At 36.2% G+C, this 26,606-nt stretch overlaps 1 protein-coding gene across 1 annotated transcript in view; it reads left to right on the plus strand.

Moving 5' to 3' along the window:
• The window catches only part of brinp1 (BMP/retinoic acid inducible neural specific 1), a 172,338-nt gene extending 148,336 nt beyond the window's left edge, over positions 1-24,002 (plus strand). Inside the window, exons 7-8 of the mRNA XM_039662013.2 lie at positions 3,062-3,284; positions 22,100-24,002. Of these exons, the coding sequence (XP_039517947.2) occupies positions 3,062-3,284; positions 22,100-23,240 (1,364 nt within the window). The 3' untranslated portion in view covers positions 23,241-24,002. The remainder of the gene's footprint in view (positions 1-3,061; positions 3,285-22,099) is intronic.
• The last annotated feature ends 2,604 nt before the right edge of the window (positions 24,003-26,606 follow it).

Genomic DNA, 26,606 nt, shown 5'->3' on the forward strand with positions numbered 1-26,606 from the left:
ATATATATATATATATATATATATATATATATATATATATACTCTTAGAAGAAATAGTTCTATTTAGAACCAGAAATGGTTCCATCCCCCGCTTCATATATGGAACTCCAAAATGTTTTTTTTTTTTTTTTTTTTTTTTTTGGTAAAAGGTTCTATTGGCCAAGTATGGAACATCAGGGTTCTATATAGAACCCAGATGAACCCTTTTTTTAAGAGTGAATAGAACCTTTTAGGGGTTCCAAATATGTAGGGCTCACAGAACCTTTTAAGGTTCTATATAGAACCTTTTTTTCTAAGATTGTATATATATATATATATATATATATTTCACACTGTCATTTTAATAGCATATCAAACAAACGAAAGGAAACAAGCAGGTGGAGTTGTTAAACATCACGAGTGCATGTTTAGACCATGATATTCACATCCCCAATATGACCATGCTGCATATACTGAATTTTAATGGACATCACCCATCCTTGACTGCAGTCGAACACACACTTTCCCTGTATGTGCCGCGGGCTACAGACATTTTTCACTTACTGCATGTCTGACGGCATTATGTCTGTCATATGATTCCTGAACCAGCGCACACATCTTTTGTTTAAATCAGGGTCTAGGCCTGTATTGAGGCTATTTTAGCTTATGAAAGTGAAATAAAATGTGGTAACATTTTGTGTACTAACTAACTTTTTTTGAGAAATTTAGAAAAGGTGAAGACTTGATAATGTGTAATTGTGTTTAAGGTTAAATTGCATTGGAATTATTAGTACCATTTAAATTACATTGGGTTACCATTGTGGAGAAGAGTGGAGCATTTTGTTTGGTTTTCGACTGATTTAATTATTTTCTATTCCTTTGGTTGAAGGAGCACCGTTTAAGATCCTAATATGTGCTACTTCTAGCAAATAGCTAGCTATAGTCTATCAATTTAAATATGTGTCACTAAAGTAAATGAAATATAATGAATATTAATGAATATAAAAAATACCTGAATCATGTCAGGAAGCTTCTAAAAGTTCACGTTGAGACTACTTAAAATGGGTTGGTTAATAGTACTTAATTTCATGATGTTGAAGTTAAATGAACAAATTATATTACGTAAACCAGTTACGTGGAACCTGTTGAGGCAATAAAATTAATTAAAGCCAACCTAATTTACATACTGTATAAAATATTGGTCACTTTCTAAATAATACAAGTATGGCGCATCTACTAATACTTATATTACCGATTACGAACGATGCATCCTTATAAAAATGCCAACTAGTATCCGATGCACACTTTTTTAAATCGATGCACCGATGCGAATCGGAGAACCTTACCATGCCAACTGGAGTGATGAAGGGTCATGTGTCTTCCCCAAGGCCATCTCAGTCGTTTACTGGAATCGAACCAGCAACCTTTGGGTTACCAGTCGGCCATGACTGCCCCTATAAAACGTTACCTCATTCTAATTCAAATTAATTTATATAGCACATCCCCAGTTGACCAAAGTGCTAAACATTGACCAGATCCACACAGATAAACAGAAAACAACACAGTAGAGAATGTCTCAGTCGCAAAACACAACTCAAAATAAAAGCTAAGGAATACCGTCAACATTTCAGCAGTCTGAGCTGTTCTTATCCACAAGTTTCCGAGGGGCGCTCCTGTAAAAAATAAAGTGGGTGAAACTTCCGGTGAGGCGGCGGAAGTAGCATTTCAATGGTATTTTGTGTGTTAGTTAGCGAAGAGGCTAGCTGTTTTTCTGAGAATTAGTTTACTATTTAAAGACGCAAATCTTCATGAGAGATGTCGTCACGGAGCTCAGGGACTGTTCGCGGTTGTACGTGTAACCGGACAAAACTAATTCAGTGGCTTAAACGTGATTGTTTTGAAAGTAAGCCGAAAACGAAATCAGAGTGATGCTGCCAACGACTGTAACGTTAGTTTCCATCACCTCCCAAAAGACAACGAATCTTCCTGTGTACATTTGTTTAAATTCTTAATATTCTATAAACTCTCTCAGCATGTGATTGGCTGTTCGCTAACTACCTAAACTCACAGAGTTGACAGAATACCAAATGTGCCAGTTAATGTATTCAAGTAGCACATTCATTTATAATTTTGAATAAACTCCGAAGCACAATGACTAAGTGTGTATTTTTTATTTTAATTGTTTGTCAGCTCGCACAACTGTCTGTCACCATGCCTTGATTATTAATGTTATTATAATACTCCCAACCAAGTAACTGCAGTGGGTAAAGGTACTGTTATTTCACCCTTTTTAATTTCGTTGAGGTTGTGTTCCCACATCGTTAGCTAGTTTGGATCGCTATAACTTGAATGAATGTCAACTGTTGAATGAACGAGTGTGAAGTATGTCAAGTCGCGATTTGTTTACTTCGAACCGGAAGACGAGCCCACTTTTGACGCAACGCCTCATGGGGCGTAGGAAACTTGTGGATATGAACTGGTAAACTATTCCAGAGATTACGATCAGCCCCTGAGGAGGCTCAGCCACGTTTATTTTTCAACCTAGATCAAAATCATTATTTTGATGATTATGGCTATGAAAACCTTTTCACAATTTGGGGTTTTCATAAGCTGTAAGCCATAAAAAAATAAAGGCTTGACATATCTCACTTTGCATGTAATGATTCTACATAATACATCAGTTTCACCTTTTGAGTTGAATTACTGAAATGAACTTTTGCACGATATTCTAATTTGTGGAGATTCACCTGTAGGTAAGGCAGCCTCATTGAATATCCTATTTCACTTATTTTGCAAGTAAAGTGCATGCCGAATGGCTTTGCGTGGTGACTTTAAAAGACACTGAAAGATTTGGAAAACAGCACATGGAAATCATTGGGGAATTCTGAAGGCTCTCTCACGTAAGAGCATCGACAGTGTTTGTGGTTAAAATCAATCGTTGTCTGTAAAAGTCAATATTTGTCTCCATCACTCTGGACAGGTTCCACCCACAGAGTATCAATATGTGGTTTATGTGGATATGCTTTTGCCCTCCATTATATGAGCATCTCTCTCTCTCTCTTTCTCTGTCCTTCTCTCCTAGATGAGTTCAAGTCTTTTCTGAAGCGGTTGCCGGCGACCCATTTTCTGCCGGTGAGCAGTGTGCACCTGCTGTGGGGCAGTGACTGGGACCTCCAGAACCGCTACCGGCTCCTGCAGAGCTCTCTCGAGGCCCAGAGAGTGAAGATCCAGCGCACGGCCCGTAAACTCTTCGGTCTGAGCATCCGCTGCCACCACAACCCCAACCACCAGATGCCCAGAGAGAGGTGAGAGAGCTGGAGAACACAGTCCCGCCACCGCTCACATCAGGTCACATTACAGCATTTCGGCACCACCCGTTTGACGAAGGGTGACGTGGAGATTCGGAAACGACTACGGGCGTCGGGACGGAAGATCCGATCGTTTCATCTCGTATAGTGTGTCATAGTGGACGACAACCGACCCTCACCCTGTTTCTGTCCTCCACGACGGGTTCTGTCAAGAGTGAGTGTGTGTGTGTGTTTGTGTTTGAGTGAGTGAATGAGTGAGTGAATGAATGAGTGAGTGAGCAAGCGAGAATGAGTGAGTGATTGAGTGAGTGATCGAGTGAGTGATTGAGTAAGTGAGTGAGTGAGAGAGTGAGGGAGTGAGTGAGTGAATGAGTGAGTGATTGAGTGAGTGAGTGAATGAGTGAGTGATTGAATCAGTTAGTGAGTGTTTGAGTGAGTGAGTGAATGAGAGAGTGATTGAGTGAGTGAGTGAGTGAGTGATTGAGTGAGTGAGTGAGTGAGAGAGTGAGGGAGGGAGTGAGTGAGTGAATGAGTGAGTGATTGAATCAGTTAGTGAGTGTTTGAGTGAGTGAGTGAGTGAGTGAATGAGTGAGTGAGTGATTGAGTGAGTGAGTGAGTGAGTGAGTGAGTGATTGAGTGAGTGAGTGAGTGATTGATTGAGTGAGTCAGTGAGTGATTGAGTCAGTGAGTGAGTGAGTGAGTGAGTGATTGAGTGAGTGAGTAATTGATTGAGTGAGTGAGTGAATGATTGAGTCAGTGAGTGATTGAGTCAGTGAGTGATTGAGTGAGTGAGTGATTGAGTCAGTGAGTGATTGAGTCAGTGAGTGATTGAGTGAGTGAGTGCGTGATTGATTGATTGAGTAAGTGAATGAGTTAGTTAGTTAGTGAGTGAGTTAGTGAGTGAATGAGAGAGTGAGTGAGTGAGTGAGTGAGTGCGTGTGAGAAGGCACACAATGACTGGTCGGGAAGCAACGTGTTGTCTGACATGTTTCTTGCCCACGACTTGACAAGATTTAAGGAGTCTAAATGGCGAATCTGACAGTGTTTATCATAACAGACAAAACAATGCCGTAATATGAAGCAGCATCGATGCTCAACAGCAGCCGTCAGCAAGCAGCTCCTCAGTCGCTTTCTCCACAGGGATTTTAGCAGATTAATGAACTAAACGAACCAGCTCCCAATCACAAAATTACAGGAGTTTATTCCTAGATAAAAAGTATTTGCTAAAACAAAAAAGAACAACGGCACAACACATGTACTTAAAGTTTTTCTTTCCGCTCCCCTAATGAAGGATCCCAGCCGGGACTAACGGTTAGAGAGTCGACACGTGACACATGAAATTAATGCTTATAAAATATTCAGGATAATGCAGAAAGAGTGATTCTGTAATGTGTTATGCAAAGAAAAGGGATTGATTCAAATTATAGTTTTACAGAGTCAGTTCTATTGTCTATAGCATCAAATATACACTTAATATAGCCTACACTTTAATCAAACTATTATAGTGTCATTTTAAAGGGTTAGTTCACCCAAAAATTAAAATTCGGTCAGTATTTACTCACCCTCGTGTTGTTCCAACCCCGTAAGACCTTCGTTCATCTTCGCAACACAAATTAAGATATTTAAGATATTAAGATCGCTCCTGCATACTAGTCCATAGTCTTCTTGAGGGAATGACTTGCTGTCCTCGAAAAGTCAGTAAAGGCATCGTTAAAATAGTCCTTAAAAGTGACTACAGTGGCTCAATCTTAAGTTTATCAAACAACAAGAACATTTTTGTTCGCAAAAACAACAAAAATAACGACTTTATTTCAACTATTTGTTTATTTCTCCCTCTGCGCGAGTCAGGTTACTAGTTTAATAGCGTAAGCTTCTGTTATTGTACGTCACACGCATCACACACATGACCAGCGTCGGCCAATAGTGAGCCTACGTGTGACGTAGCTTTACGCAATCACACTACGTTAACTGACTACAGGCCCATGGCGAATTGAAATTGAAATAAAGTCGTTATTTTTGTTTGTTTTTGCGCACAAAAAGTATTCTTGTCGTTTGATGAAGTTAAAATTGAGCCATTTTAGACTATTTTAACGATGTCTTTAATGACTTTTCGATGCCAGCAAGAGTCATTCCCTCAAGAAGACTATGGACTAGTATACAGGAGCGATCTTAATATCTTAAATATCTTAATTTGGGTTTCGAAGATGAACGAAGGTCTTACGGGGTTGGAACAACATGAGGGTGAGTAAATACTGACAGAATTTTCATTTTTGGGTGAACTAACCCTTTAATGACCTCATCTATCGACATTATCCCAGCACAAACATTCACATCTCTGTGATCAGACGCTTTATGAACATTACTTTGATTTTTTTTAATTTTAATTTTTTAATTTTTTTTTTTGCCAGAATGTTCCCTGTTAGCTGTGGTACGGTTGATGTTAATTTAAAGAGCTTTAAAGAGTGCAGTGTCAAAAATACTGCAGACAAATAAAGTCATCTGGACTTGTTATATATGCACACTCAGGAAATGCATATAAAACACACAACTCTAAAATGAATGTTTCTAGAGTTAAGCAGTCCGAGGGCATCAGCTGTCACTAATGTGGAAGTGGCTCGCCCACGCTCCAACGGCGGCTTTGACAAGGTCTGTGCCGAAGCGTTATCAAAGCCGAGCAGAGCATAGTCTGAGCTCTGTAGGGCTCACATCAAGCACGTTTGATGGCAAGAGCACAGAGTATGTGTGTGTGAGGGAGAGAACGACAGATAGGGAGGGATACAGAATGAATTTGACTATTTTAATTCCAGGTAAGTTGTTATCGGTTCAGCGTAGTGTGCCAGACAAAATTCCCTGTGATTTCCGGGGCTAATTCGTTAAACACTGGACTTCAAAGTAGAGTGTTGTTCTCCTGGAAGTGAGAGAGTCTGTTTCTGTTTATGTGCAAGACTATATTCATAGTTCAAAGCCAGAGCAGCTAGTTTAGCTAACTGATAACAGCGCACCACATTAGCATCCTATTTGAATAAACTGAGCAGCAGGGTAACGATTCGTCTCGGTAAACAATCTCTGGGGGAACGCATAGAGTTTGCATGCTTATACACCTCGTCTTGAAGACAGAAACGTACTTTACTCATCTGTTGAACATGCTTAATGTATGCAATTAACAAATCTTAGTACTCAAATATCCTTAAAAATGTCTGGTCCATTAAAGCAGACCATTAAAACGCCATTTACGTACATCGCGTATCTTTTCAATGTTAATCCACAACAACTGGCAGTGGATTATATAGAAAAAAAGGTTTCTATTTATGTGTTTCAACATATAGGCTAAGTATGAACATGATAATATCAGCTACTGATTATGTGCTTTATTTAATGTTCACATAATTCAAATTGAGTTTGAATATCACTAATAGCTGAAAACGGCAATGGATAATTCACCTCAGGACACAAAAACGTTCAAACTATACCATGACAAAGATTGTTTCTGTCAGTGTGTATGCATTTGTAAAACTGTTAAAATAGTGTCTTTATGTTTATTTTTTTAAATTTATAATCCTGTTAAAAAAAAAAAAAACGGTAAACTACTGGCAGCTGTGGTTACCGTAAAAATACGGTGTGTTACTGTTTTTGTGTTAGAGCTGTTAAATTAAAATTTTATACTCTAGCTGACAATACGGTAGCTGTAAAGTTCAAAAACAGTAACACACCGTATTTTTACAGTATGATGCTGGCAACCAGTAGTTTACCGTTTTTTTTTACAGGATTATTTATTATTGTATTTGCAGACAGACTCTGTCCACACTTTCTTCTGATTGGTTGTGAATTTTGATTGATTGATGACATGAACCGATGATGAGGGTCAGTTTTATCATACACTGTAAAAATGAATATGCTTTATCAAATCAATAAAATTGTGGCAACAGATTACAAGCAATATTATTTATTAAATTGAACAAATTAGAATTGAGTAATAGTTAATCAAATTAACATTCTAATTAATTCTAATTTGTACAATTTAATTAATAACATTGCTTGTAATATGTTGCCACAATTGTATTGATTAGATAAAGCATATTATTTTTTTCAGTGTATAGTGTCAGGCGAATTTATAATTAATTAAATAGATTTTAATACGTTTGCTTCTAAATGACCTAGTTTATCAAGCCTACCCAATCACACTAAGAAATTGACAAAAAATATCATATTTCATGTTATTTATACTTATAGCTCCCCAAGTAATGCTGACAATGAACCTTTTTGAATAGAAATCATAAACTCGACAGGACCATTTGTGTTTATTATAAGTCCTGCCACTCATTTCTCCGGTGACAATCTAGTGTCTCTCATTAATGAAGGGTTTTTCTGAACCATGTTTCATTCTGTTCAGATCATCACAATCTTTCAAAATGCAACAATTTGAAAAGTTTGCCGCTGAAAACTTGTTGAGACGGTTGTTACTGTTATTGCTGCCATCCGTTGGGTTCGGGAAAGACACGCCATTACATCCCGTATGACAACCCAAGAAACATAAGCATTCGAAAAGTGAAACCTATGACTGAACACAGACAAACTGATGCACACGGATTTCAAGCGTTAGAGCGCTTCAATGCAAAACTCAAAAATTAGAATATCATGCAAAAGTTAATTCATTAAATGCAAAACTAGACTCATTACATGCAAAGTGAGATATTTCAAGCCTTTATTTGTTATAATTTTGATTGCTTATGAAAACCCCAAATTCAAAATTTGAATATTGTGAAAATGTTTATCATAGTCATTAAAATTACAACAAATATAGGCTTGAAATATCTCACTTTGCATGTAATGAGTCTATATAATATATTATTTCCACCTTTTAAGTTGAATTACTGAAATAAATGAACTTTTGCATGATTTTTGAGTTTAACCTATCATAATATACAATTCTTCCACCAAGGATATACTTCATTAGCAACTGTGCATTGTATGTGTATTGATGTAGAATTCATTAATACAGCGTTCATTGAAATCTGTTGATATTAAACTCATTCTACGCGTCTGAGCTCAGATCAGCCGTATAATGGCATATATTCCCGTGACGATGCTGTGCTGTCACTCAGCGTGTCGATCGGGTCTCCGCTGACCTGCTCTTTGGCCTGAAGGCCCTGATGAAGAAAGATGGCTGCTCGCTTGAGGAAGAGTTTCCCGCTGCTCATTATTAGCAGAACTGCCTCCATCCGCCCCATAGACTCCAGAGACAGACGTTAACTAACTCACACTCCTCCAGTTTGATGGCACACCAATTATCTTAGAGGAAGAAAACTTCATTTGGCTCCAAACTTTGGTTATTTGTGATTAATGCCAAGTTTTCCAAGGAAGTTCCTACTTACAAGTTCTGAAGTCATTATAGAGTGCCGAAGTGATGATGTCACTTTGTAGGACGACTCAGAAGCTAGCGTCGCATGGGTTCCCTCGGTCGGAAAGCTATGCATTTTCCCCATAGACTTTTGGAAAATCGCAAAAAATAAGATCTGTGTTTAACAAAGGTTTTGTCTAGCAAGATAATCTTTACAAGTTAATCCAAAATTTATACATTTTGAAGCCTATATAAAGATTTTAAAAAACACAATCAGACACAATAAAGTTTAAAAACACAAGCAGGTTATAACTGTGTGTTCTATGTCATAGATCAAAACGTGAAAATATTTAGAGGCTTTGTTCACCACAGACCTCATTTCAGCCGATTTAGCAAAAAAACATTCAAAAATCCCATAGGCTTTACAGCGAGGGAACCGTAATGCTACAATGCTAAGTCACTTTTGGGCTTTAATGGGCTTTTTAGTGACTTTTGGTAAGGCTAAATGCTTGATATTAAGTTAGGCTATAAAAACGTTATTTTTTAATGTTCTCAGGATTAAAAAAATAGTCCCACTTTATATAAAGTAGCTTTAACTACTATGTACTAACATTGAAATTAATAATTTGATACAATGGACTTATGTTTTTTACATTGTACTTATATTTTGAAAATACCTGCATGCCATTACAGCTGTAATTAATTTATGTAATTACACTGTTGACCCTTCCCTTACACCTTAACCCACACTCTAAACAATGCTGGGTTGTTTTAACCCAAATTTGGGTCAAATATGGACAAACCCAAATGTTGGGTTAAAAATGCAATTAACATTTTTTACCCAACTTTCAACTGTACATTTTTTTTTATTACATTTTTAACCCACCATTTGGGTTTGTCCATATTTGACCCAAATTTGGCTTGAAACATTAGAGTGCGCCCTTTAACCGACCCACACACACCGGTCCCTAACCTTACCCGAATCACACCTCGATATCATTGTACTCATTTTTTGATGCAAGCACATAACGCCACTCATCATAAAAACGTTTAAACATAAAGCAAAGATCATACATTCAAAGGTAAATTACTCCTACCTAAAGACTTCGAAGAATATCTTAATTGATATGATGATTGATATTCATGTTGTCACAAAGAATGATGTGGAATGTGGATTTTTTCCTGCAATACACACACACAAATGAAATAACTGAACACATTGCATTGCATTGACAAAATATAAAAAGCCAGTAGCTCAAATCAAATGCTCTATTTACCCTTTGGTGATGAAGTTCTTGTGTGCTCACCTCGTATGGTTTGAGAGCAGAATATGTTTGATAAGTAGATTGCACTGCTGGTTTTATTTTAAGGGCAGATCTTCCGTATTAAACCGTGACAGAGTCGTGAGATATTCCCTCTCGCCCGTTCTTGATGCAATAGTGCCGACGCACAAGGTCTGTCTGCGCTTTAACCTCGTCTTTCTCAATTATTGACCTTTTGCGAATCCTGCAGTTTCTACTTTTAGGGAAGCGTCTCAAAGTCAGCTGCTGTTTATTCCTGGCAGGACGAAAAGCTGATGCAAGTTTTACATGAATATTTTGGCTTTATTGTTGCTCGAGTTCAAGATCAGGTAACCTTAAAAATGAAGCGTTGGCTAAAATTGCCAATAAGAGATCTTTTAAGGCCATTTCCACTCGTGATTCGATTGATAAGTCCAAATCCAACTTATATTTCACTCATAAATCATACATTTGTGTTGGAAAAAATCAGTCTGTCAAACCACACTACTGCAGGTAACAACTTTGAAGTGGACGATGGCCTTTTCAGTCCGTTATTGAACTATTTGTCCAGTTGGATTTACCAGCAAAGCTTTAGACTCACAGCACAGGTTTACATGCGTCACGAGGCAGAAATAATGCGAGCCGTGGTGCTTCGAAAGCAGTTTATTTGGAGACAAGCAGCTATGAGCAATATTCTATAAAAAGTGTCATAGAGAGCGTGGAAATGTGCAAATATACACCGTTAATCATGGTGGATTGCTTTCATACCAACTGGAGAAACCAGACGAATTTAAGAGCACAAGAATAACTTTGTGGGTGCAAAGACATTTTTTTTTCATAATGGAAGGATAAAATTAGATATTTACTGTACAATACTGCCCTACAAAGGCAAAAGGCAGTAACTGACCAGAGTGTCAAACTGAGAAAAATGACTTTAAAGTTTTTTGTTTTGTCCACACAAATGTATTATAGGTAGAGCAATGAAAATCTGGTGACTTGTTGCCCAGATCAAGAAATGTGTGTATATAAAAAATCTTGTGCTCAAAGTTGACTTTTGACCCTTATTTGTCAGATACTGTACTCTGCCTTTGTATTATTTACTAAAAAATAAGGAGTCGTGCAAAGGCAAAAGGCAGTAACTGACATATAATCAATTTGCTTACCACCATTTAGAAGATAATTAACTGATCACCTTCATTAAAGTCTAATGGGAAGAGAATCGACCAAACAAAAAGTTTTATGTGTACGTGGATAATATTTTGCAACAAATACACTTTATGCTGTTTCACTAACGCTAAATGACGCTTAATTACAGAAGACGCTTTGAAACTAGCCTAGATAACTTGTGGATAGCTTGGTCTGAATACCAGCAAGGGACACGGACTATATGTTCAAAACCTTTGAGGATTGTGGAAACATCGTAGATTACGTGTATTGCAATGGATTTTATGGAGTTACAAGAAAAGGTAGGAAATGATTGTTTATTGCCACCGTGCAGTATGTGTTAGCAGGCTACTGCCGCTGTGAAGTAATGTGTAGCATGATAGCTAGGCTGGGGCTAATGTCAACATTGAATAGGCTACATTCCTGCAATGTCTACATCTCTGGATTGTCGGCACAGAATGGATTGCTGAGTGATTTTTAATTATTTAAGTATTAGATGTCATGCTGTCTAGGTATCTATTGATGTTTTGGTTGGTGTTGGTGTGCTGGCTAATAAGTAGACTAGTTAGCTTCTTCGTCAGTTGCTTGTCCTAGCAATTCAAAATTAACGTTAAGTATATGGCACTTTCATACTTCATCTAATGCATTATTTTATAAGATAATTTATTACCTTGGTCTTCATGTCTTCTTTTCAACGCCAACTCCACCATCATTCTCCCTCGAGAGCAATTTGCCATTCTTACAGTAGTTCAACACTTGATAAAACGACCACTTAGCGCATTTGACAGCTCGTTTTTTATTTGGATATTTGTGTGTTATAGAAGTAAGTGATTTAGTGACAATACATGGACAGTAACTGAAGCGCGGCAAATTTTTATGGACAGTAAAACAAAGGCAGATCATCGTAACTGCAAGGTGGCACCGTAACATCTCTTTTATGAATGGCATAACAAAGGCGGAACTGGACTTTTGCGTCGAAGATCAAAGCCAAAGAAGGGTAACTGCAGTTACTGCTTTCTGCCATGGTTGCTTGTATGGTTTTGGGAGTTACTGTGAACACAACCCTCTATTTTTTTCGAAAAAACAGTCAAATTGAGTATAGATATTTATCCACATGATAAAGGAGGTCTTTAATATCCCAAAAATGACATTAACTCATTTTTGACCAAAAATGCAGTTACTGCCTTTTGGCTTTGTAGGGCAGAATTAATATGATTTGCTTTTGTTTTAAATACACTGGGTTGTTTTAAGCCAATGTTGGGTAAAATATGGACAAACCCAGCCATTGGGTTACATTTTTTAGATTACATTTTTAACCCAATGGCTGGGTTTGTCCATATTTGACCCAAAATTGGGTTAAAACAACCCAGCATTCTTTAGAGTGTGCAAAACAAGTTAAATAAAAGTCAAGTACAGTTTATTATGTGGTCAAAATACCAATAACGACCAGAAGAAGAAGAAGCACTTTGAGATTTCTTTGAAATGTAAAGTGCATTACAAATAAAATGTATTATTATTATTATAAAAAAAAAAAAACAATACACTGGGACTTTTATTTTGAAGTGTCAATACTACATCCGGTTCCTCATTTATACAGATGAGGAAGATACAACACGCTCTCTTATAAACATCTACAACATTACAACACTGTTACAGTTCATCAAGAGTAGATCATAAGCAACTATTGACATGCATGCATTCATTGATTCCACGATCAGTGTTTTTACTTTGAATTTATTTACATTTATTTCATTAAACCACAACCTTTTAAGTTCAATAATCACATTAGGCTGAATGGCGATTCCTGTTTTCCAGCTCCAAATTTAGTGAGTGATGATTAAGACCTTATGACCTTAAATGTAAATAAACTTACAAATAGAGAAGATAAAATAGATGAACCGATCTGGGGAGTATTTCCCAAAAGCATCGTTAGCCAACTATGTTCGCAAGTTCCGTCGTTATCATCAGTTCAACGAGGCGGTGTTTCCCGAAACCATCGTTATAACGAACATTATAGCGAAACATCTAGATCTCAAACAGTTTCATTAGTAGTTATTACTCCACTTTCTTCATGACGTTGAATGACCAATTTACGCAGTACGGTTCGGGAACAGTCGTGACGAGCGAGATGATTTCATCAACGATGCATCGTACAATGGTAGTGAAGCACGAGTTACACTCTCAGAAAAAAAGGTACAAAAGCTGTCACTGGGGCTGTACCTTTTCAAAAGGTACACTTTTGTACCCAAAGGCTGCATATTGGTACCTTAGTGGTACATATTAGCACCTAAAATGTACATATTACCACCTGAAATGTACATATTACCACCTGAAATGTACATATTACCACATAAAATGTACGTATTACCACCTAAAATGTACATATTACCTCCTAAAATGGACATATGAGCTCATGAAATGGACATATTAGCACCTAAAATGTCAATATTAGTACCTAAAATGTATGTCTTACCACATAAAATGCACGTATTACCACCTAAAATGTACATATTAGCACCTAAAATTGTACATATTAGGTCCTGAAATGTACATATTACCACATAAAATGTACGTATTACCTCCTAAAATGGACATATTAGCTCATGAAATGGACATATTAACACCTAAAATGTACATATTAGCACCTAAAATGTACATATTAGTACCTAAAATGTATATATTACCACCTAAAATGTACATATTACCACCTAAAATTGACATATTAGCTCATGAAATGTACATATTAGCACCTAAAATGTACATATTAGCTCATGAAATGTACATATTACCACATAAAATGTACGTATTACCACCTAAAATGTACATATTAGCTACCTCCTAAAATGGACATATGAGCTCATGAAATGGACATATTTGCACCTAAAATGTACATATTAGTACCTAAAATGTACATATTAGCACCTAAAATGTACATATTAGCTCCTGAAATGTACATATTACCACATAAAATGTACGTATTACCTCCTAAAATGGACATATTAGCTCATGAAATGGACATATTAGCACCAAAAATGTACATATTAGCTCCTAAAATGTACATATTACCACCTAAAATTGACATTAGCTCATGAAATGGACATATTAGCACCTGAAATGTACATATTAACACCTAAAATGTACATATTAGCTCTTGAAATGGACATAAGTTTACCTTTTGAAAAGGTACAGCCCCAGTGACAGCTTTTGTACCTTTTTTTTCTGAGCGTGTATGGCGATCTGTGTCCAAAGGCACCAGCGGCTCTTGTGTGAATCCCACATATATGCAGATATAAACACCTTCTGACGCTTGGCCTGATAAATCGCTCTGGCCCGAGCAGAACCCCAGCCGGCGCTGAAGTGACAGATAGATTCACGCCTCGGGGACTTCTGTGCCATTTGACGACAGAGCGCATCGCAAACGCCACTGTGATATTTAATCAAATCAAACGATGCAATTAAACGAGGAACCAAACCATGCTGCCCATTTCAGTTTATGCCAAGCCACAAAATTACGCTTCCTGGCTCGTTGTAATTAATATATGTTTGTTGTTAAGCTCTACCTGATAAACCACGACTGTGAGATGATGCACATTTTGAGGGAAGAGAAATGCATGATCTTCACCCACACAGAGCACAGACAGAGCCGTTATGTAATGCGGTTTTATGTTCATGCTTTGTGTGAAGTGAAATATAGTGTCAGTCTGTTAAGGAGGGCTTTCACATCTAAATATATACCATTACCATAGGTAATGAGCATAATGCATATTTTTGGTATTTTAAAGCATTTTCTCCAGTAACTGAGCTTTGCGTTTTCTGAAGCTGTTTCTACAATGCTCGGGTGTTGTGGAGGGTTGCCAAGATGTTGATTTGTCGATAGTTTTGTGAGACGAGTTAACCCACGCCACTGACCTTAGTCAGGGTAGACGACGCGATATTGAATTTAGCATGGATGAAAACTAGGCTCACAGAGTCTTTAATGCCTTTTTTGTCTACTGATTTTTCTTCTTCTGGAACGATGTTTGAACAGTATGCTGTTAAACAGCACTATACATTGAAGGCCTCCTGTGGTGAAAATCCAGCTTTTAATGCTGTTTATTAAAGAAGTAGTTCACTTTAAAAAAAAAAAAAAAAAAGGTTTTTGATGAAAACATTCCAGGATTTTCTCCAAATAATGGACTTCAATGGGGTCCAAACGGTTCAAGGTCCAAAAGAGAGTTTCAGTGCAGCTTCAAAGGACTTTAAACGACACCAGACGATGAATAAGGGTCTTATCTAGGACCCTTCGAGTCATGACTCGAAAAAAGATTTGTTCATTTTGATGAACGGGTTCGAACAGGAAAGTCACGAACGCTCATCACCGAACAGAGCAAGACGTGCATTTGTGCTTATAAAACTTAAACTTTTTAATTAAAATATTTAATGAGCGATCGTTTCGCTTGATAAGACCCTTATTCATCGTCTGGTGTCGTTTAAAGCCCTTTGAAGCTGCACTGAAATGCCTTGTCTGTGGACATCGTTCAGTCCAAAGCCAGTGCCGGATAAACAGCGAGCGTGCATGCGACAGAAGGATGCGCTAGGCTAAATTATTTACGACAGCGCTAATGGACAATTCCACTTCCAACCAGTAGGGCGACCGCAGAGGAAAAGTTACTTGGTGTTGCTTTAAATATGTCATTTTGGTGATCAAAGATGAGTTTAAAGGGATAAAATGAGTGACTACTGGGGGACCTTGTTTTGGTTCATGTCTAAGGTTTGTTGGTTGAGCCAACACAGAGATATCTGACAGTTTGCAGTATCGCTTGCAGCATCTTTAATTGAATAAAAGAAATGAAGCAGATATACAGGCCTCCCCCTCACTCTGTACGGCTGTATTACTTCACTCTCTACTCATCCATCATCCATTACAACAGAAATCTCAATGATGTACGTCACACGGTTTGTGCAGCAGAGCGCTCTGATGCTCCATTACAAACATGAGGATGTGAAAACAAACAGCATTCGTTTCCGTCGTCTCCATTTCATCCCCCACGGCGAACTCAAGTCAGCCACTTGTTTCAGCTAAACAAATAACAGTGCAAAATAAAACCAGCAAGCCACTATTGGGAAAAGCATTTAGAGAATATTACATGTGGGAGTCTGAATGCATAAAGCTGGCTTATTGCAAATAAAGATGAAAAAATACAATAAATGCCACAAGTGAGATGACTCAAAATCGAATGGGACTAATCTTAAGCTTTTTATTGGTCAAGTAATCTGGAAATCAAATAAAGTCTGGTTTGGAATTTATCTTTATTTATATAGATTGAATGCCACAAGATGCTCATTTTACAGGTTTACCATTTGATTTCCCTGCACTCTGGGTAGCTTTAACCCAACTTTTGGGTCAAATATGGACAAACACAAATGTTGGGTTAAAAATGTAATTTAAAAAATGTACAGTTGAAGTTAGGTTAACATTTTAAATGACATTTTTAACCCAACATTTGGGTTTGTCCATATTTGTTTCTAAATTTGGGTTAAAACAACCCAGCATTTTTAGAGTGGTTAAACCAACAATATATTTTATAGTGATGTAAATCTTGGGTTAACCCAAATGTTGGGTTAAAAATATATTTTAAAAAATGACAGTTGAAACTGAAAGTTGAAGTTGGGTTAAAATTTTAAATGACATTTTTAACCCAACATTTGGGTTTGTCCATATTTGATCCAAATTTGGGTTAAAACAACCCAGCATTTTTAGAGTGGTTAAACCAACAATATATTTTTATAGTGATGTAAATCTTGATGTTTTTTTTTTAAGTAGATAATTCATTAAATAACGTTTCCTAATCACACTCTAAAAAAATGCTGGGTTGTTTGAACCCAAATTTGTGTCAAAAATGGACAAACACAAATGTTGGGTTAAAAATGTAATTTAAAAAATGTACAGTTGAAGTTAGGTTAACATTTTAAATGACATTTTTAACCCAACATTTGGGTTTGTCCATATTTGTTTCTAAATTTGGGTTAAAACAACCCAGCATTTTTAGAGTGGTTAAACCAACAATATATTTTATAGTGATGTAAATCTTGGGTTAACCCAAATGTTGGGTTAAAAATATATTTTAAAAAATGACAGTTGAAACTGAAAGTTGAAGTTGGGTTAAAATTTTAAATGACATTTTTAACCCAACATTTGGGTTTGTCCATATTTGATCCATATTTGGGTTAAAACAACCCAGCATTTTTAGAGTGGTTAAACCAACAATATATTTTTATAGTGATGTAAATCTTGATGTTTTTTTTTTTTTTTTAAGTAGATAATTCATTAAATAACGTTTCCTAATCACACTCTAAAAAATGCTGGGTTGTTTGAACCCAAATTTGTGTCAAAAATGGACAAACCCAAATGTTGGGTTAAAAATATATAACAAAAAAATGACAGTTGAAAGTGAAAGTTGAAGTTGGGTTAACATTTTAAATGACATTTTTAACCCAACATTTGGGTTTGTCCATATTTGATCCAAATTTGGGTTAAAACAACCCAGCATTTTTAGAGTGGTTAAACCAACAATATATTTTTATAGTGATGTAAATCTTGATGTTTTTTTTTTAAGTAGATAATTCATTAAATAACGTTTCCTAATCACACTCTAAAAAAATGCTGGGTTGTTTGAACCCAAATTTGTGTCAAAAATGGACAAACACAAATGTTGGGTTAAAAATGTAATTTAAAAAATGTACAGTTGAAGTTAGGTTAACATTTTAAATGACATTTTTAACCCAACATTTGGGTTTGTCCATATTTGTTTCTAAATTTGGGTTAAAACAACCCAGCATTTTTAGAGTGGTTAAACCAACAATATATTTTATAGTGATGTAAATCTTGGGTTAACCCAAATGTTGGGTTAAAAATATATTTTAAAAAATGACAGTTGAAACTGAAAGTTGAAGTTGGGTTAAAATTTTAAATGACATTTTTAACCCAACATTTGGGTTTGTCCATATTTGATCCATATTTGGGTTAAAACAACCCAGCATTTTTAGAGTGGTTAAACCAACAATATATTTTTATAGTGATGTAAATCTTGATGTTTTTTTTTTTTTTTAAGTAGATAATTCATTAAATAACGTTTCCTAATCACACTCTAAAAAATGCTGGGTTGTTTGAACCCAAATTTGTGTCAAAAATGGACAAACCCAAATGTTGGGTTAAAAATATATAACAAAAAAATGACAGTTGAAAGTGAAAGTTGAAGTTGGGTTAACATTTTAAATGACATTTTTAACCCAACATTTGGGTTTGTCCATATTTGATCCAAATTTGGGTTAAAACAACCCAGCATTTTTAGAGTGGTTAAACCAACAATATATTTTTATAGTGATGTAAATCTTGATGTTTTTTTTTAAGTAGATAATTCATTAAATAACGTTTCCTAATCACACTCTAAAAAAATGCTGGGTTGTTTGAACCCAAATTTGTGTCAAAAATGGACAAACACAAATGTTGGGTTGAAAATATATAACAAAAAAAATGACAGTTGAAAGTGAAAGTTGAAGTTGGGTTAACATTTGAAATGACATTTTTAACCCAACATTTGGGTTTGTCCATATTTGATCCAAATTTGGGTTAAAACAACCCAGCATTTTTAGAGTGGTTAAACCAACAATATATTTTTATAGTGATGTAAATCTTGATGTTTTTTTTTAAGTAGATAATTCATTAAATAACGTTTCCTAATCACACTCTAAAAAAATGCTGGGTTGTTTGAACCCAAATTTGTGTCAAAAATGGACAAACCCAAATGTTGGGTTGAAAATATATAACAAAAAAAAATGACAGTTGAAAGTGAAAGTTGAAGTTGGGTTAACATTTTAAATGACATTTTTAACCCAACATTTGGGTTTGTCCATATTTGATCCAAATTTGGGTTAAAACAACCCAGCATTTTTAGAGTGGTTAAACCAACAATATATTTTTATAGTGATGTAAATCTTGATGTTTTTTTTAAGTAGATAATTCATTAAATAACGTTTCCTAATCACACTCTAAAAAAATGCTGGGTTGTTTGAACCCAAATTTGTGTCAAAAATGGACAAACACAAATGTTGGGTTGAAAATATATAACAAAAAAAATGACAGTTGAAAGTGAAAGTTGAAGTTGGGTTAACATTTTAAATGACATTTTTAACCCAACATTTGGGTTTGTCCATATTTGATCCAAATTTGGGTTAAAACAACCCAGCATTTTTAGAGTGGTTAAACCAACAATATATTTTTATAGTGATGTAAATCTTGATGTTTTTTTTTAAGTAGATAATTCATTAAATAACGTTTCCTAATCACACTCTAAAAAAATGCTGGGTTGTTTGAACCCAAATTTGTGTCAAAAATGGACAAACCCAAATGTTGGGTTAAAAATATATAACAAAAAAATGACAGTTGAAAGTGAAAGTTGAAGTTGGGTTAACATTTTAAATGACATTTTTTAGCCCAACATTTGGGTTTGTCCATATTTGATCCAAATTTGGGTTAAAACAACCCAGCATTGTTTAGAGTGTGTTGCTTTAACCTGGCCCAAGACATATTTTCTTGTTTAATGTTTATTTGTTCATTGTCCCTGTTTCAAATAAATCAATTTCCATTCCATTTCCATTATAAAACAACATTATCCTCCACAATTTGCTTGAGAGGAGAGTTCTTAGTGCAGCATTGCCTTTGTGTCTCTCTCACACCATCTTCAAGGGATATCTAGTAGGAATATCTTTTATCCGGCTCTGGGTTTATTAACATGTCATCATAAGCTTTAGCACTTTGTCTCCCAGAAATCAAAATTCAGGCATGGGTTTCTTCACACATGCAGCAGAGAAGCTCAAAGGCTTTTAGGATGACAAGGCAAAGCGCCGGCGGGAGAGAAAAGACGAGGTGTGCATTGGGGAATTTTGACAGAATACATTATCCATTTTAGTGATTAGACTGTAACAAACGTCAATGGGCTGAGGCGGGAGCTTTGTGCTTTTGGACTTGATCCTGCATTATTAACCCTCTGGTGCTCTTCGGTCATATTTAACTGAAAAGTTTTTTCATCATTGGAATGGTACCAAACTTGGTAAAGGTTTTGGCACTTGCTATGTTCACACACACACACACACACACACACAAGTCATGGACATTATTCAAAAAAGGTTAGTGGCCTTAGGATAAAAATATCCTCTCTTGTACTGCATTGGAAATTAATGGGAGACGAATTTCATCTAGTAAAATAGCCAAACACAATCATTTGTTTTTATATCAAGCTCAAATTTGGTGTACAATTTGTTTAGCTTTAAGGCTTTCATTTTCTTGCAGTTTTAGAGTAAAACGTGTTTTTGAAAATACAGATTGCATATACAAATTGAAAATAAACAAGAAACGTTCATTCTGTAACTTTCGTAAAGTTGAACTTTAAACTTTTTTTGTTTTACTTCAGCAATATTTTTCCAAGTGTCGTCTTTAAAAAAGAGATCAAACTTAAGTTCTTAAGTTCTTAAGAGTAAAATTCAAGATTTACAGTGTAAGTTGGACATTTAATTTGCAGGTCTATGCTTAAAACGTGAATTAACAACCCAAATTCTCGGCAATTCTTACAAATTTTATGAGGTGGCAAGTTCGTTTGCATTTTGTATGCACCCCTGACCCCGCCCCTAAACCTTCACATCACTGGGGTTGAGACAAATCGTACGAATTCGTATGAGTGAGGATGTGCAAATTCTTACGAATTAGTCTTGATATAGCTTTGGAATAAATGGATTGTAACTACTGCGTAAATATAACGTAGTACCATAAACGTAGGCTAATATAAAAAAAAACATAAATAAAAATAAATAAATGAAATAAAAAACTTCCCGCCCAAACAAACTCTCAAACATCCCCTGGCTGTATTGCTCTCTGTCTGCTTTCAGATCGCTATGGAAGCTTGTTTCCGCCACAGAATGAAAAATAAAAAAAGGTAATTGCCACTTTTTAATCTCACAATTCTGACTTTTTTTTCTCACAATTGCGAGTTTACATCTCTGAATTCTGACTTTATTCTTTAGAATTGCGGGATGTAAAGTCAGAATTCCGAGATGTAAAGTCAGAATTGCGTGATATAAAGTCAAAATTGCGTGTTATAAAGTCAGAATTGCCTGATATAAAGTCACAATTGCAAGATATAAAGTCAGAATTGTGAGATATAAAGTAAGAATTGTGAGATATAAAGTCAGAATTGCGAGATATAAAGTAAGAATTGCGAGATATAAACTAAGAATTGTGAGATGTAAAGTCTGAATTGTGAGATATAAAGTCAGAATTGTGAGATATAAAGTAAGAATTGCGAGATATAAACTAAGAATTGTGAGATGTAAAGTCTGAATTGTGAGATATAAAGTCAGAATTGCGAGATATAAAGTAAGAATTGCGATATATAAAGTCAGAATTGTGAGACATAAAGTCTGAATTGTGTGTTATAAAGTCAGAATTTTGAAATATAAAGTCAGAATTTTGAAAAGTAAAGTCATAATTGCGAGATATAAAGTCAGAATTGCCAGATGTAAACTCGCAATTGTGAGAAAAAAGTCGCTTTCACATTGCACTTGTCATTTTTTCTCAAAATTGCGACTTTTCTGACATTATATCTCGCAATTCTGACTTTATATCTTGCGATTCTGACTTTAAAACATGCCATTGTGACTTTATTTCTCACAATTCTGACTTCATATCTCGCAATAGTGAGATTAAAAGTCGCTCTTCTGTCATTTTTTTTCTCAGAATTGCAACTTTATATCTCGCAATTCTGACTTTATAACACGCAATTGTGAAATAAAAAGTCGCAATTATTATTATTATTTTTTTTATTCAGTGGCGGAAACAAGCTTCCATAGATCGGTGCAACAGTGACTGATATAAAAAAATAAATAAATAAATAAATAAAATAAAAAACTTCGGCGAAAATTCGCCACGTGAAGAGCACCCCCCCCCCCAACATACACACACACCTGTCCTGACTGCATTGCTCTCTGTCTGCTTTCAGGTCAGTGCTTCAGTGGCTGAACCGTGTGCAGTCGTTCCTCTACTGCAACGAGAACGGCTTCTGGGGAGCGTTCCTGGAGAGCCAGCGCATGTGTGTGTGCCACACGGGCGCCACCCTGTGCCAGCGTCCCATTCCCTGCGTGATCGGCGGGAACAACAGCTGCGCCATGTGCAGCCTAGCCAACATCTCCCAGTGCGGATCCTGCAACAAGGGCTACAAGCTTTACCGCGGCCGCTGCGAACCGCAGAACGTGGACTCGGAGCGGAGCGAGCAGTTCATCAGCTTCGAAACGGACCTGGACTTCCAGGACCTGGAGCTCAAGTACCTGCTGCAGAAGATGGACTCGCGTCTCCACATCCACACCACGTTCATCAGCAACGAGGTGCGCCTGGAGACCTTCTTCGACCCGCGCTGGCGCAAGAGAATGTCGCTGACGCTCAAGAGCAACAAGAACCGAATGGACTACCTGCACATGATCGTGGGCCTGTCGATGAAGATCTGCCAGATGCGAAACAGCAGCGTGGACCCCATGTTCTTCGTGTACGTCAACCCGTTCAGCGGGAGCCACTCGGAGGGATGGAGCATGCCGTTCGGGGAGCACGGATACCCGCGCTGGGAGAAAATGCGGATCCAGAACTCCCAGTGCTTCAACTGGACCCTCCTGCTGGGCAACCGGTGGAAGACGTTCTTCGAGACCGTGCACATCTATCTCCGAAGCCGAGCCAAGGTGCCGACGGTCATGCGCAACGACACCGGTCAAGGCCCGGTGGACTTATCCGACCCCAACAAGCGCCAGATATACATCAAGATCTCGGACATACAGGTGTTCGGATACAGCTTGAGGTTCAACGCGGATCTGTTGAGGAGCGCCGTCCAACAGGTCAACCAGTCGTACACGCAGGGAACCCAGTTCTACTCGTCCTCGTCCATCATGCTCCTGCTACTGGACATCCGGGAGAGGATTAATCGGCTGGCCCCGCCGGTGGCTCCTGGGAAACCCCAACTGGACCTGTTCTCCTGTATGCTCAAACATCGACTCAAGCTCAACAACAGCGAGATGATTCGCGTCAATCACGCCTTGGACATGTACAACACCGAAATCTTGAAACAATCGGACCACCTGACTACCAAACTTTGCTGAGAAACAAGAACCGCAACAACTGGGAGGAACAAAAACAACAGGAACAAGAACACAATGTTGTATTTCTCGGTTCGGAATTTGGAATCTTTTGCTTTGCTTTTTCTTTTCTTTTTTTGATGTATTATTAACAACTTTGTAAGTGTAATTGTTACATGAAAAACTAAAAATACAGAGAAATCATTTTAGCTCACTACTAAAGGAAAACGACAACAACAACAACAACAACAAAAATGACTGTATCATATTTGTCGAAGCATGTCTGTCATTTTTTTCCTACTTACGAGAAAAGATCACAAACTATTAAATTCAACATCCAGTGACACAGAGGCCTTGATTTTACTTTGAGGGAACAAAGGTACATCTTAAACTGCCATTCTTAACGCGTTTTTTAGAGAATTAGCGTAAGGGCAGAACCAAAACACAGCAATTAATTTCAGACGCCACCACGTTTTCTAAGGATTCATCGGCTGTACCGTGTCTCGTCCTTTCATAGAGAGTGAGTTCAGTTCGGGCGTCCATCGTTTCATCGTCTCTCACCGTGAGAACTGAATCCTGTCGTGTGTTTTCACATCCGAGATTCAAGTATCTACGGTTGAACATAATCGATTCATGCTATTTCGTACTGCTTCGCATAATGTACACGTTGTGATTGCTGATGTGTCGAGCTTTTTTGCAGCACCGTGAACAAGATTTTCTTTAAGGATCAGCATAAAGCCATACATTTCTCAGAGGGACGAAAAAAAAAAAAAAAAAAAAAAACAAGAGAGAAGCTGGGCACATTTTGTGAGAAATGTCCTATAAATTGCTTTTGTATTTTTGTTTTACAGTCCTTTTCTAATGAAATATAGCACAGTGGTCTGAAAAAAATAAAATAAATAAATAAGAAAATGATATATATATATATATATATATATATGTGCTGCGGGATTATGGCATGACATTGTAAAGCCATTGCATTTTCATTAACAGAGTGAATCCACAAGAACAGTATATTAAAGCTTCAAATATATATGGTTTTAATCTCAAAATCTGCTTGTATACCAAATGTACACTTTACTTTTGTAATATTTCATTTGGGTTTTATATTCCTTGATGCAATTCAGGTTTAACTTTTTTGACATGTCGATTGATTAATCTCTAAAATCTTAGCGGGGGGAGGGGGGGATTTTTATTTTATTTATTTTATTGAACCTTTCTAGGATATGGAGCATGCCATTATTAATTATTATAATTTTTAGCATTATTATCCAATCTTATTAAGTGCCTGTTAGCTATCCCTTTAATGCTTTCCTTCACTTTTTATTTATTTATTATTATTATTATTATTATTATTATTATTATTATTATTATTATTATTATTTAAACAGGAAGAAAATTAAATCTAAATCTAAACACATGCCACTTGGGAACAGGGCCAAAAGCTTTCTTGCTGTACTCTGCATGGATTGAAAATAACCTCTTGAGAGGAGACTTAACTTGGTTAATGAGTTAGTTAAATGTGTATTATAAGTGTAAATACCTATTTTGTCTTGATATAGCCATGGAAACAAAAGCTCTAGCAAACTAACCGCAGCCCATTAAACGCCACGACACGAACCCCTCGAGCACAAGTTCTGTAAATATCGCAGGTCTCCCGCAAGATCATCACCAGCTGAAATGAATCTGATCCGAGCTCAATCTGTTAATGGTCTACACACACACACACACACACACACGCACACACACTTCTGTTCCAGAAACCATGTACGACACCGTCCCATAGAGCGCTCAGTGGTGGAGAAACTGCTTTCAAGTACTTTATGTATTTCTGCTGTTCTGTTTAAATAACTATATCGGCTTTCTTCAAAATGAATGTTTCAAATAATAATCTATTTCTCATTAAAATGCTATATTTAATAAGAAGGCCAATGCTTGTTTGTACCACACAAAAGCTTGACATTTTTCTGGTAAAAAAAATAGGGCTGTGAAACGATTAATCGCGATTAATCGCATCCAAAATAAAAGTTTTGTGTTTGCATAACAATTGTGTGTGTGGTGTGTATATAAATATCTGCATGTAGATAAGTTATATATATTTATACAAAATTTATATTATGCATATATATAAATATTTTATATATTAATAACACATTTGTCTTAAATGTATAAATGCTTATGTGTGTATTTATATATACAAAATAGTTATACACACTACACACACATATATTATGTAAACATTTTTTTTTATTTTGGATGCGATTGATCGCGATTAATCATTTCACAGCCCTAATATATATACTAAAATGTATTTATTTTACCCTAAGTATACTACAAATACATGTATATTTATGTGTTTAATGTAAATACTCTGCAATTGGTATGCTAAACTGGTATACTTAGTGTACTTAATTATCCAGAAATAGTGCTGAAGTTCAACTAAACATAATTTTGCTTGTGCTAAAGTGGAATTAATTGCAAGAGGTTCACTTTAAATATATTGCATTAAATGACTGATATTATACAGAAATCATATTGAACACATTTTAGACTTAATATTAAGAAATGTGCATTGTGCAATATAGAAGTTTAATTATAATATTAACATCAGTAAGTCTCATGCGATGTGTCAGTATGGATTTGCAGTATACTTAGTATGACATAAATGTATTTTAAATGCATTTTCGTGTATATTTTTTTCACCAGGGTGGTTACACAAAAATGTGTTTTAAGAACGTATTGGAAACTTTCCCATGAAGTTATGAAAATGTTATTTCTGTATGTTCTCTAAACACAGTTCTACGAGCGTTAAAGGAGTAGTTCACTTAAAAAAAATAAATACAAAAGTTTAAGTTTTATAAGCTCAAATGTTCGCCTTGCTCTGTTCTGTGATGTGTGTTTGTGACTCTCCTGTTCAAACTCGTTCATCAAAATGAACAAAATGAACAAATCTTTTTTTCAAGTCATGACTCGAAGGGTCCTAGATAAGACCCTTATTCATCGTCTGGTGTCGTTTAAAGCCCTTTGAAGCTGCACTGAAACTCTCATATGGACGTTGAAACATTTGGACCCCATTGAAGTCCTTTATATGGAGAAAATCCTGGAATGTTTTCATCAAAAACCTTAATTTCTTTTCCACTGAAGAAAGAAAGTCATGGACATCTTGGATGACACGGTGGTGAGTAAATTATCAGCAAACGTTTTTTTTTGTTTTTTTTTTTTTTAAGTGAACTACTCCTTCAAGGGAACATTACATTTTTATAATTTTCAAACATTATGGGAATGTTACTTTATGGATGTTCTCTGTTTTTTTTATGTTCGACAAACATTCCATGAATGATGTATACTGTACATAATGTTTTGAGAAGACCACATAACACTGAAGGAACA

Source organism: Pimephales promelas, chromosome 4 (assembly GCF_988280905.1).
Source record: "Pimephales promelas chromosome 4, fPimPro1.hap1.1, whole genome shotgun sequence".
Taxonomy (NCBI): Eukaryota; Metazoa; Chordata; class Actinopteri; order Cypriniformes; family Leuciscidae; genus Pimephales; species Pimephales promelas.